At 39.7% G+C, this 14,600-nt stretch overlaps 1 protein-coding gene across 1 annotated transcript in view; it reads right to left on the bottom strand.

The window, feature by feature from the left end:
- Positions 1-1,234: 1,234 nt before the first annotated feature.
- Positions 1,235-14,600, bottom strand: part of DNM2 (dynamin 2) — a 104,803-nt gene continuing 91,437 nt past the window's right edge. The window contains exon 21 of the mRNA XM_075859000.1: positions 1,235-2,201. Coding sequence (XP_075715115.1) covers positions 2,159-2,201 — 43 coding nt within the window. The 3' untranslated portion in view covers positions 1,235-2,158. The remainder of the gene's footprint in view (positions 2,202-14,600) is intronic.

Genomic DNA, 14,600 nt, shown 5'->3' with positions numbered 1-14,600 from the left:
CTCCACCTACTGGTGTCCCCTTAATAGGCTTCTCCACTTTAAAAGATCTTCTAACATCATTTGAGAGATTTAATAAGGTCATTTTCCAAACAGTGGGGCCCATGAGCTGGTCAATGGATTTTCCAATCTAGCTTTGTGGCAAAGATTTGGAGTCAATCTACGAAGGCTTTGGCCTCACGATCTGTTTCAAATTACAACATGGTGAAATTTAGTGTCCCACTCATTTTTCAGGATACAGCAGATTTAGTGCATCTTCTATCATCCTATCCTGCTGTCAACAATCCAGAAAGACAAGAATACATTTTGATCCCCCAAATATTTTGAGATGATGAATGAGCTATGCAAATATTTAAGTTGTTGCTTAAATACTTTTCTGCTTTTATTAACACGTGAAATGCAGTTTTACAATATCTCTCTATATCCCTCCCCCATATATATATATATATATATATATTAAGAAAATTTTCATGAAAGGAACACTCCAGGAAAACCGATACCTTGTTATGCCGAGTGCAAGGCTTGAGGGCGGTGGGGCATTACACAAGGATTTTCTCTTTGGTGATCTTTAAATCCCTGTCATGCCCCACCCCTTAGGCCCTGCACTAGCCTGAATACAGTATCAGTTTGCCTGGAGTGTTCCTTTAAGGAATGTTTCCTAAAATGTATTAAAATAAAAAATCCCCAATAAATATAAGCCTTTAGAGTAGTCCTGTTAAGAGAAAATTAATATTTTCATGGAAAGCTTGGTGACAACCAATATGGCGGCCACAGCGTTGACTCCTGAATGGTAACTTCGTTATGCATTTTCCATCCTGGAGTCCGAAGAAAAATACGTAAACCTGCGCCGTAGCCATACTGCTTGTTACCCAGCTTTCCTATAAGCATACATAATTAAAGGGGTATTCCCCTCTTCAAAGTTGCTGGCATAAACACAGAAGTTCTAAATGCCCGATAAGTAAGGTTCCGAGCTGACCATAGAAGTCAATGGAGAGGTTCTTAATGGCCACCTCTCCATAGACTTCTATAGAGAAAGCGGCTGGTGTAAATGGACAAATGGGGTTACCGAAACCCTTCATTAACCTAATAGGTGAGGGTTCCATGCCATATGTCTGTTTAAGATAGGAATAGAAATGGGCAAATTTGTAAAAACATGGAATAAAACGGCTCGATGACTTCTATCTTTTAACCAAGAACGAGAGAGAGATTTAGATCCTTATAAGACATTATACAAATACACCGTGGTTAAAAGATTTTATTAAGAAGAGAGACTCTAGTTTTAACCATCGTATACATCATACAGAATTTGTTAGTTTGTACAAGCATCTTCTCCCCTTGATTCTTATAATATAATCTTATCAACTAGACTATAGATCAGTGATCTCCAACCTTTGGCTCTCCAGGTGTTGCGAAACTCCAGCTCCTAGTGTGGGAGTTGTAGGTTTGCAACAGCCAGAGAGTCACACGTTGGAGTCCAACAATATAGACATTGGGCCTGGTGGTTTTCCTGGTTGATGAACTTTGTTCTTGATGTCCATTGTTTGGAAATATAGATTATGACCAAGTCCCAGGATATTTTTTTGGAATCTCGTGCCAACTGGAGCATTATAAAACCACTCTCCTATTCTATACGTTAATTGCCAACTGCATTTTACAAATCCCACCCCAAAGTAGACTGCACCACAAAGGCAGCCTCGGGTAATGTCCCCATTTCGAGCTCTCCCAAATATACAGTGTATGGTAGAGAACATCAAGCCTACAGTCAGAAGTAGACAACTCCTAGCCTCCTTACCAGATGTTCTCAGGTAAGCTTCTGGAAAATGACGACATTACTTGTAGACACTAGCTTGGCATCTTAAAGAACCATGTATCTACAGAAGCCATTGGTTGCATGAGTAAAGGTGGAAAGAAATTGACTGCGGTAGGTCACATATGACGGGCATATTGGTCTAACCCCTTGTCTTGGGCAACATTGACGCCTCTTAGAACCTCAAGTGTGGGTCCAAAAGAGTTGATCCAATCCTTGGACTGAGATGTTACTTAGGTCTGTAAATCCATTTGTATAACTGGAAGGCTTATAATGTAGACAAGGCAAGTCCATGGAGCAGACCCGAGTGTAAGGCCCCATATATCCCATACGGAAGGAACAGTAAGATTTTTGTCACCAGAACTGAGGCTTGGCTGGGGCTGTTGGCGGTGGTCTTCTGCATGGAAAACAAAAATGGAGACTCAATAATTGTACCTAGAGTAAACCATGAGGCATAAATGTAGCAATCTTTGTACTGGAATTTCACAATTGTTGAATGAAAATATAGGAAAAAGTGCAACTCCTATTGGTCTGGCATGTCAGGAGAGAAAGTTGGAGAGCAGTGGACCATTGGAATACCGAGTTCTCGTCCAATAGTAGTCCTTGATTTTCAGGACTGCATAATTCCGGTGCTTGTAAATGATCTGATTGTCCAGCATCATGTTGGTAATCTTGCATGCACAATCACGAGTCTGTGCTGAATTCTTTCTATTAGGCCCGTTTTACACAGCTGTAATACAGACATTAAAATGTCAAACCCCCCACAGGCTGTTGCAAAACCAAACTTCGATCACCATAAAAGCCAATGGTGAGCGTGTGAAACCCACCCCATTTATTATTTCAACCAAAACCAGGAGCATTAATGGCCCCATAGAAGGGGGTAGGACTTTACCATTAGGCTAGTAATGTGGAGGAGGCTGCATACTGCTGGGCAACATAGAACATTTTGTAAGGAGCCCTCTACCCTCAAAATATCAGGATATTAAAATGGAGGTACACTTTACGGAAACCTTGTGCAAGGGGCATAACAAGAAAATATGGGAATTCATCAGTAATTGGCAAGTGCAGGAAATTGCTATATTCACAGTGGATATGGGCCCTATAGCAACTGCTCTCTGCTACTCTAGTAGTGACACCCTTATTGTACGGTCTACATACATGTCCACGTGCAAATTCACTTTTACATGAAACATATAGGACTATTAAACCCGCCCCCGAGGAGCAGGATTTGCTAAAGGTATAGTAGCCAATGGGGCGGTGTGTAGTATTTAGTATGACTTTAGTTTTATTGTATATCTTCATAGGCATAAAACCCAGAATAGAAACGAGGAAAAGTTCATTGTTCCCAATCACTAGATAAATGGCATCTAGAATCTAAAAGGTTTCAACGGGAAAAGGGGTATTTTCATTTAATAAAATGTTATTCTTTGGATAAGAAATGGTTAAAAAAAATTCCAATATAAATTTCTGTATTAATTCCTCACAGTTTTCAAGAGCTCGGCTTGCAGTCATTTCATAGAAACTTACATTTTTTACTTCCAGTGGATAAAAAAATCTGTTCAGGTCATGTGATGGACACACAGGTGCCCGGCTCAGTACATCACATGACCAGGACAGATTTGTATCCACTGGAAGCAAACAATGAAAATTCCTATAGAATGACATCAAGCAGAGATCTTGAAAACCGGAATGGATACAGAAAGTATATTGGGAAAATTGCATAACTTTTCATCCTACAGTGAATAATTTTAATCTGCTGAATCTAGAATACCCCTTTAGTGCCTATTGTTTTTGAATTGGCAGTGCAACCTCAACAACATATGACCAATTTTGATAATAGGTTTAAAATTCGGTGTGGATTAATTTCATAATATAACTTCACAGGGGTCAGAGTTGTGTGTTAAATTTTTTATACAAGAGTGCCAAATCCTCTGTATAGACGTAGTTAAATTAAAACAGTTGGTCTGAATGCAACCACCACTAGGGGGAGCATATTGAAGACAGACATGTACAGCTCCCATAGAAGTAGTCTACATAAGCTCCCCCTAGTGGTGTCTGCGGGCAGCCAGAATTTGATCACTTCATACACTCATTACAATTATTAAACACAAAACTGAATGAACCATTCACCCCCTTCAGTCAGTATTTTAGAGGAGACTTGAGTCTGTGGATAGGTCTCCATAGGTGGCGGTCACAAGAGGCTTTTTTCCCCACTAGTGTCTCTCTCTGATAAACCAGTGAAGCGAAGTCTCTCCATTTTGAACAAGGAAGCTTGTGACTCCTTCAGACATGTCAAACCTCCTGGTTCCCTCCCTTTGGCTTCGTTCACACCTACATCAAGGGTCCGTTCTGACATTCCGTGGGAGCTTCCCATCAGAACGGGACCCTGACTGAAACAACCGGAAACCATAGGGTTTGCATCATCATGGATTTCAATGGTGACGGATCCAGTGCCAATGGTTCAGTCGCAGTAGACTACGGTATGGATTCCGTCAAAACGATGGGACCTTTGCACAACAGACAAATGGAAACCATTGGCACAGGATCAGTCACCATTGAAATCAATGATGCAAATGGAAACCTATGGCTTCCGTTTGTTTCAGTCAGGGTCCCGTTCTGACAGGAAGCTCCGACTGAACCCTGACGCAGATGTGAACGAAGCCTTACTAGTTCCTTCCTTCTCGTTAATTTTTTAATACGAAATTGTACATTTAGCGCAAAAAACAGGAAAAGATCCAATCCCGTATAATATATTTATAGGGAGTCTCAACAAGCCCCCAACGTTTTTAATCAGCGACACCTTCCTGGGGATGGCGAAAATGTGCAGCCATTCGCCTCCTACTTGTGGGCGTGGTTTTGGCCACGTGCGTCTGTCTCTCTGCCCATATAATTTATATAATTTTTTTTTTATGTGTAGGGGATAGAAAAAAAAACAAACATTTCTGCCATTGTTTTTTAGAATTCGTGTTTACGCAATATTCTACGGGTCGGTACGAATACAGTGATCACAAATCTAAAAGTTTTTGGGGAGTTCTTGAACTTTTGCACTTTTTTTTATAAATTTTTGTGTCACTGCGTTCTGGCAGCCAAAACCTTTCATTTTCTGTCTCTTGCGGGATGAGTATTTTTTATTGCCACCATTTTGGGGTATATATAATTTACGGATTAACTTTTATTAAAAAAAAAATCTTAAAGTGAAGCCTTCCCCTGCCCATATATGTGTGCAGCATGTAATGGTCAGGGCTTCCCAACCACAGTCTCACGTTACATTTTTGTCCTTTCTGCCTCCGTTATTTACATATCTGTGCCGTTATATTTGGCACCCGATATGTAAATAAGCCCCTGAACTGTCAATGGGGCGTTTCTATCTAACTAAATAGCAAGGGGGCGTGGTCTCCGCTCTGACACTGTCCAATCAGCTACAGACAGTCAGGGCGGCTTGCGCTGTGTTCCCTCCCACGAGAACACAGACAGAGAGCGCTCTCTGCAGAACCACCAATCTGTTCTCGTGGGAGGGAACACAGCGCAAGCCCCCATGACACTGTCCGTAGCAGATTGGACAGTCTCAGAGCGGAGACATCACACCCCCTTGCTATTTAGTTAGACAGTTCAGGGGCTTATTTACATATCGGGCGCCAAATATAACGGCACAGATATGTAAATAACGGAGGAAGAGAAGAAAAAATGTGTGAGACCGTGTTTGTGAAGCCCTGACTATTACATGCTGCACATGCATGGGCAGGGGAAAGGTTCTCTTTAAGGAAAAGGGGTTGGAAAAAAAAACAAAAAAACAAAACCTGCCAACACACCTTCGTTTTTTTTATCCCATGCGGTATAAATAATGTTAACTTTAATCTATGGGTTGTTATGACGGCAGCGATACCACATCCATTTTCTTATGGTTTACCATTTTTAACATTTGTAATTACGGGAAAAAAAAAAAAAAAAAAAGTTATTTTCGACTATTTTTTTTTAGGTATGGACTTGAAGCTGCGATAGTTCGATGGCTTATATAATGCTTTCCAATACTTCGTATTCCAAAGCATTATTGTCTGTCAGTTTCATATGGCACGGTCTAATCGGCTTATACCTATGACAGACCTGGGGGCCTGTCTTAATTAACCTGTCGGCACTCCATGGGGCCCCCGATGGGCTGCATAAAGCAATGGACTTATGTAATGCATGGTTGTGCTGAACCCTCCAGAGATAGAAAAAAAACAAAAACACTCTTTGTGTAAGTTACATACACGAGCAGTATAATGCATGGGGGTCATACATGAATCCTCACTGCCTTAGAAATAGAATAGTGAAAGCTATACATGAGTTATTAGCTGTGGGTAATATTTGCCCCTTGGCCGATTTTTTATTTTTTAATCTATCACTAACTCAAGCTTCGCTTCAGTGTTTGTCAGGCTGAGGTAGTCTCAAACCCATCTGCTCTTTCTACTCGGTCTTACACCATACTTTACACTGCAGCGCATTAACATTAGTTGCTCTGCATACGTACAGTGCCATTACAAGGTCATTGGAAAATTGAGAGAGTGTATGAAGAATAAGCTTTTAGCCTGGATTCCCCTCCGGCTTCACTCACCAGGTGTTTTTTTTTTTTTGTTTTTTTTACAGTTCTCGTAACGGAAATTCTCCGATTTCTTAATGTAGACCTCTTATGAAGCCCTGCACGCTATGTCTGGTCACCGACTACCATGTCCCGGTATCAAAGGAAGTGCACACAGCAGAGGCTGGCATGATGGAACTCCAAACTGGCAGAGTCTACAAAAGCCAAACCTGCTGAGTGAATAGAGCACAATCAGATTTTTCAACTTTTGTACCGTGTCACTTTAAAGGAGTTACGCAGGGACCAAAAATGATTGGCAGCGTAGTCACTGCAGCATGGGAGTACAATCCCTAATATACATTCCGGTCCCCCGTCACGCTGATTCTGAGATTTTCATCGATTTTTATATCTCTGGCAGGGGAACGGAAGTCTACACAGCGTTCTTTGCTGACGATACAACTCTTCACCGATCATCTTCAGGTCATTACATACAGTTCGGTCCAGAATTATTTTGACAGTGACACAATCTTCATGGATTTGAATTGAAACAACTGAGATACAATTGAAGTGTAGACTTTCAGGTTTAATTCAAGGGGTTGAAACAAAAATATCCAGTGAAACGTTTAGGAATTGCAACCATTTTTCTACACCGCCTCCTCATTTCAGGGGCTCAAAAGTAATTGGACAAATTAACATTACCATAAATAAAATGTTTTTGGTTTTTTTAATACTTTGTAGAGAATCCTTTGCCGGCAATGACTGCCGGAAGTCTGGAACCCATGGACATCACCACACGCTGGGTTTCCTCCTTTGTGATGCTTTGCCCGGTCTTTACTGCCGCGGTCTTCAGTTGTTGTTTGTTTGTCTTTCTGCCTTAAGTTGTCTCTTAAAGAGGCTGTCACCACATTATAAGTGGCCTATCTTGTACATGATGTGATCGGCGCTGTAATGTAGATTACCGCAGTGGTTTTTATTTTGAAAATCTATCAATTTTGACGGAGTTATGACCTATTTTAGATTTATGCTAATGCCTTTCTTAATGGACAACTGGGCGTGTTTTACTATATGACCAAGTGTTCGTTGTGGAGAGAAGTGTATGACGCTGACCAATCAGAGTCATACACTTCTCTACATTCATTTATTCAGCACATAGTAGTCTAGAAAGATCACTATGTACAGTCACATTCACACACATTAATGTGTCCAGCCGTGACGCGATGTCTATTCACAATCCCGACACTTCGGTAACGTTTGTGTGGGATTTACAGCACCGCAAGCGTGATCCCACGAGATAACACTGCAAATGACAGTTTACAGTGTGATCTCGCGATATTACGCTTGAAGTGCTGTAAGTTCCACACAAACGTTACCGAAGTGTCGGGATTGTGAATAGACATCGCGTCACGGCTGGAGGTGATGTCTATTCACTCTCAAGACACTTCAGTAACGTTCATGTCTGAGTATGTGACTGCACATCATGATCTAGAAAGATCACTATGTGCTGACTACATGAATGGAGAGAAGTGTATGACGCCGATTGTCAGCGTCATACACTTCTCTTTACAACGCCCACTTGGTCAAAAAGTAAAGACACGCCCAGTTGGGCATTAAGACAGTAATTAGCATAAATCTAAAATAGGTCATAACTGTCAAAATTGATCGTGTAACTAAAAAAAAACACTGCTGTAATCTACATTACAGCGCTGATCACATCATGTAGGAGATAGGGCACTTATGTGGTGACAGAGCCTCTTTAAGCAAGTGAAATGCAGCTCGATCGGGTTGAGATCTGGTGATTGACTTGGCTATTGCAGAATATTCCAGTTCTTTGCCTTATAAACTCCTGGGTTGCTTTCGCAGTATGTTTTGGTCATTCTCCATCTGTCCTGTGAAGCGACGGCCAATCAACCTTGCTGCATTTGGTGGAATCTGAGCAGAAAGTAAATCCCTGAACACTTCAGAATTCATCCGGCTGCTTCTGTCTTCAGTCACATCATCAATAAACACTAGTGACCCAGTGCCTTTGGCAGCCATGCATGCCCATGCCATCACACTGCCTCCACCATGTTTTACAGAGGATGTGGTGTGCTTTGGATCATGAGCCGTTCCAAGCCTTCTCCATACTTTCTTCCTCCCATCATTCTGGTACAGGTTGATCTTAGTTTCGTGATGTTCCAGAACTGGGCAGCTTCTTTAGATGTTGTTTGGCAAAGTCTAATGTGGCCTTTCTATTTTTGAGGCTGATTAATGGTTTGCACCTTGTGGTGAACCCTCTGTATTTGCTCTCATGAAGTCTTCTCTTTATGGTAGACTTAGATACTGATACACCTACTTCCAGGAGAGTGTTCTTCACTTGGGTAGATGTTCTTCACCATGGAAAGGATTCTGCGATCATCCACCACTGTTGTCTTCCGTGGACGTCCAGGTCATTTGGAGTTCACGAGATCACCAGTGCACTTTTTTTTCAAGAATGTACCAAATGGTTGATTTGGCCACTCCTAACATTTGTACGATCTCTCTGATGGATTTCTTCAATTTTCCAGCCTAACGATGGTCTGTTTCACTTACATTAAGCGCTCTTTTGACCTCATGTTGTGGGTTCACAGCAACAGCTTCCAAATGCAAATGCGACACCTGGAATCAACTCCAGACCTTTTACCTGCTTAATTGATGATAGATTAACGAGGGAATAGCCCACTAAATAGCTTTTGAGATAATTGTCCAATTACTTTTGGTTCCTTGAAAAAGAGGCAGCTATATATTAAAGAGTTGTAATTCCTAAACCCTTCCTCAAATTAGGATGTGAATAGCATCAAATTGAAGCTGAGAGTCTGCACCTTAAGCCCATATTGATTATATAACTGTATATTCAATATGTTTTGGTAAACAGCTAAAATGCCAAAACTTGTGTCACGGTCCAAATAATTCTGGACCTAACTGTATGTGTTGTTGTAGATTGAACTAGTGACCTGAGCTATTCAGTAACCAATACCAGTATCATAATATAGGGAGAAGTTATATGGAGTAATAGGGGGAGATATAGGGTGAGGTTATATATAGTAAAATGGGAGAGGTTATATGGAATAATAGGGGAGATATAGGAGAGGTTATATTGAGTAATAGGAGATATAGGGGGAGGTTATATGGAGTAATAGGAGGAGATATAGGGAGATGTTATATGGAGTAATAGGAGATATAGTGAGATGTATATGTAGTAATAGGAGGAGATATAGGGAGATGTTATATGTAGTAATAGGAGGAGATATAGGGAGAGGTTATATGGAGTAATAGGAGGAGATATAGGGAGAGGATATATGTAGTAATAGGAGGAGATATAGGGAGAGGTTATATAGAGTAATAGGAGGAGATATAGGGAGATGTTATATGTAGTAATAGGAGGAGATATAGGGAGATGTTATATGTAGTAATAGGAGGAGATATAGGGAGAGTATATATGGAGTAAGAGGAGGAGATATAGGGAGAGGTTATATAGAGTAATAGGAGGAGATATAGGGAGATGTTATATGTAGTAATAGGAGGAGATATAGGGAGAGGTTATATGGAGAGGTTATATAGAGTGACAGGAGGAGATATAGGAGAGGATATATGGAGTAATAGGAGGAGATATAGGGAGATGTTATATGGAGTAATAGGAGATATAGTGAGATGTATATGTAGTAATAGGAGGAGATATAGGGAGATGTTATATGGAGTAATAGGAGATATAGTGAGATGTATATGTAGTAATAGGAGGAGATATAGGGAGATGTTATATGTAGTAATAGGAGGAGATATAGGGAGAGGTTATATGGAGTAATAGGAGGAGATATAGGGAGATGTTATATGTAGTAATAGGAGGAGATATAGGGAGAGGATATATGGAGTAATAGGAGGAGGGATAGGATATATGTAGCAATAGGAGGAGATATAGGGAGATGTTATATGTAGTAATAGGATGAGATATAGGGAGAAGTTATATGTAGTAATAGGAGATCTAGGGAGATGTTATATGTAGTAATAAGAGGAGATATAGGGAGATGTTATATGTAGTAATAGGAGGAGATATAGGGAGAGGTTATATGTAGCAATAGGAGGAGATATAGGGAGATGTTATATAGAGTAATAGGAGGAGATACAGGGAGAGGTTATATAGAGTAATAGGAGGAGATATAGGGAGAGGTTATATGGAGTAATAGTAGGAGATATAGGGAGAGGTTATATGGAGTAATAGTAGGAGATATAGGGAGAGGATATATGGAGTAATAGGAGGAGATATAGGGAGAGGATATATGGAGTAATAGGAGGAGATATAGGGAGAGGTTATATGTAGTAATAGGAGGAGATATAGGGAGATGTTATATGGAGTAATAGGAGGAGATATAGGGATAGGATATATGGAGTAATAGGAGGAGATATAGGGAGATGTATATGTAGTAATAGGATGAGATATAGGGAGAGGTTATATGTAGTAATAGGAGGAGATATAGGGAGATGTTATATGTAGTAATAGGAGGAGATATAGGGGAGGTTATATGGAGTAATAGGAGGAGATATAGGGAGAGGTTATATGTAGTAATAGGAGGAGATATAGAGAGAGGTTATATGTAGTAATAGGAGGAGATATAGGGAGATGTTATATGGAGTAATAGGAGGAGATATAGGAGATGTTATATGGAGTAATAGGAGGAGATATAGGGAGAGGTTATATGTAGTAATAGGAGGAGATATAGGGAGAGGATATATGGAGTAAGAGGAGGAGATATAGGGAGAGGTTATATGGAGTAATAGGAGGAGATATAGGGAGATGTTATATGTAGTAATAGGAGGAGATATAGGGAGATGTTATATGTAGTAATAGGAGGAGATATAGGGAGAGGATATATGGAGTAATAGGAGGAGATATAGGGAGAGGTTATATGTAGTAATAGGAGGAGATATAGGGAGAGGTTATATGGAGTAATAGGAGGAGATATAGGGAGAGGATATATGTAGTAATAGGAGGAGTAATAGGGAGAGGTTATATGTAGTAATAGGAGGAGATATAGGGAGATGTTATATGGAGTAATAGGAGGAGATATAGGGAGAAGCTATATGTAGTAATAGGAGGAGATATAGGGAGAGGATATATGGAGTAATAGGAGGAGATATAGGGAGAGGTTATATAGAGTAATAGGAGGAGATATAGGGGGAGGTTATATGGAGTAATAGGAGGAGATATAGGGAGAGGTTATATAGAGTAATAGGAGGAGATATAGGGGAGGTTATATAGAGTAATAGGAGGAGATATAGGGGAGGTTATATGTAGTAATAGGAGGAGATATAGGGAGATGTTATATGTAGTAATAGGAGGAGATATAGGGAGAAGTTATATGTAGTAATAGGAGGAGATATAGGGAGAGGTGATATATGTAGTAATAGAAGGAGATATAGGGAGATGTTATATGTAGTATTAGGAGGAGATATAGGGAGAGGTTATATGTAGTAATAGGAGGAGATATAGGGAGAGGTTATATGGAGTAATAGGAGGAGATATAGGGAGATGTTATATGGAGTAATAGGAGGAGATATAGGGATAGGATATATGGAGTAATAGGAGGAGATATAGGGAGATGTATATGTAGTAATAGGATGAGATATAGGGAGAGGTTATATGTAGTAATAGGAGGAGATATAGGGAGATGTTATATGTAGTAATAGGAGGAGATATAGGGGAGGTTATATGGAGTAATAGGAGGAGATATAGGGAGAGGTTATATGTAGTAATAGGAGGAGATATAGGGAGAGGTTATATGTAGTAATAGGAGGAGATATAGGGAGAGGTTATATGGGTAATAGGAGGAGATATAGGGAGAGGTTATATGGGTAATAGGAGGAGATATAGGGAGAGGTTATATGGAGTAATAGGAGAAGATATAGGGAGAGGTTATATGTAGTAATAGGAGGAGATATAGGGAGAGGTTACATGTAGTAATAGGAGGAGATATAGGGAGAGGTTATATGTAGTAATAGGAGGAGATATAGGGAGAGGTTATATGTAGTAATAGGAGGAGATATAGGGAGAGGATATATGTAGTACTAGGAGGAGATATTAGGGAGATGTTATATGTAGTAATAGGAGGAGATATAGGGAGATGTTATATGTAGTAATAGGAGGAGATATAGGGAGAGGATATATGGAGTAATAGGAGGAGATATAGGGAGAGGTTATATAGAGTAATAGGAGGAGATATAGGGGGAGGTTATATAGAGTAATAGGAGGAGATATAGGGGGAGGTTATATGTAGTAATAGGAGGAGATATAGGGAGATGTTATATGTAGTAATAGGAGGAGATATAGGGAGAGGTTATATGGAGTAATAGGAGGAGATATAGGGAGAGGTTATATGTAGTAATAGGAGGAGATATAGGGAGATGTTATATGTAGTAATAGGAGGAGATATAGGGAGAGGTTATATGTAGTAACAGGAAGAGATATAGGGAGAGGTTATATGTAGTAATAGGAGGAGATATAGGGAGAGGTTATATGGAGTAATAGGAGGAGATATAGGGATAGGATATATGTAGTAATAGGAGATATAGGGAGATGTTATATGTAGTAATAGGAGGAGATATAGTGAGATATATATGTAGTAATAGGAGGAGATATAGGGAGAGGTTATATGTAGTAATAGAAGGAGATATAGGGAGATGTTATATGTAGTATTAGGAGGAGATATAGGGAGAGGTTATATGTAGTAATAGGAGGAGATATAGGGAGAGGTTATATGGAGTAATAGGAGGAGATATAGGGAGATGTTATATGGAGTAATAGGAGGAGATATAGGGATAGGTTATATGGAGTAATAGGAGGAGATATAGGAGATGTATATGTAGTAATAGGATGAGATATAGGGAGAGGTTATATGTAGTAATAGGAGGAGATATAGGGAGATGTTATATGTAGTAATAGGAGGAGATATAGGGGAGGTTATATGGAGTAATAGGAGGAGATATAGGGAGAGGTTATATGTAGTAATAGGAGGAGATATAGGGAGAGGTTATATGTAGTAATAGGAGGAGATATAGGGAGAGGTTATATGGGTAATAGGAGGAGATATAGGGAGAGGTTATATGGAGTAATAGGAGAAGATATAGGGAGAGGTTATATGTAGTAATAGGAGAAAATATAGGGAGAGGTTATATGTAGTAATAGGAGGAGATATAGGGAGAGGTTACATGTAGTAATAGGAGGAGATATAGGGAGAGGTTATATGTAGTAATAGGAGGAGATATAGGGAGAGGATATATGTAGTAATAGGAGGAGATATAGGGAGATGTTATATGTAGTACTAGGAGGAGATATAGGGAGATGTTATATGGAGTACTAGGAGGAGATATAGGGAGATGTTATATGGAGTACTAGGAGGAGATATAGGGAGAGGATATATGTAGTAATAGGAGGAGATATAGGGAGATGTTATATGTAGTACTAGGAGGAGATTTAGGGAGATGTTATATGGAGTATAGAGGAGATATAGGGAGATGTTATATGGAGTACTAGGAGGAGATATAGGGAGAGGTTATATGGAGTAATAGGAGGAGATATAGGGAGAGGTTATATGGAGTAATAGGAGGAGATATAGGGAGAGGTTATATGGAGTAATAGGAGGAGATATAGGGAGAGGATATATGAAGTAATAGGAGGAGATATAGGGAGATGTATATGTAGTAATAGGATGAGATATAGGGAGATGTATATGTAGTAATAGGATGAGATATAGGGAGAGGTTATATGTAGTAATAGGAGGAGATATAGGGAGAGGTTATATGGAGTAATAGGATAAGATATAGGGAGATGTTATATGTAGTAATAGGAGGAGATATAGGGAGAAGTTATATGTAGTAATAGGAGGAGATATAGGGAGAGGATATATGGAGTAATAGGAGGAGATATAGGGAGAGGTTATATAGAGTAATAGGAGGAGATATAGGGGGAGGTTATATGGAGTAATAGGAGGAGATATAGGGAGAGGTTATATGGAGTAATAGGAGGAGATATAGGGAGAGGTTATATGGAGTAATAGGAGGAGATATAGGGAGAGGTTATATGGAGTAATAGGATAAGATATAGGGAGATGTTATATGTAGTAATACGAGGAGATATAGGGAGAGGTTATATGTAGTAATAGGAGGAGATATAGGTAGATGTTATATGGAGTAATAGGAGGAGATATAGGGAGATGTTATATGGAGTAATAGGAG

The sequence above is a fragment of the Rhinoderma darwinii genome, chromosome 3, assembly GCF_050947455.1.
Source record: "Rhinoderma darwinii isolate aRhiDar2 chromosome 3, aRhiDar2.hap1, whole genome shotgun sequence".
NCBI classification, from domain to species: Eukaryota; Metazoa; Chordata; class Amphibia; order Anura; family Rhinodermatidae; genus Rhinoderma; species Rhinoderma darwinii.
Note: the sequence above shows the minus strand (reverse complement) of the source record. Positions and strands in the feature narration are given on the sequence as shown.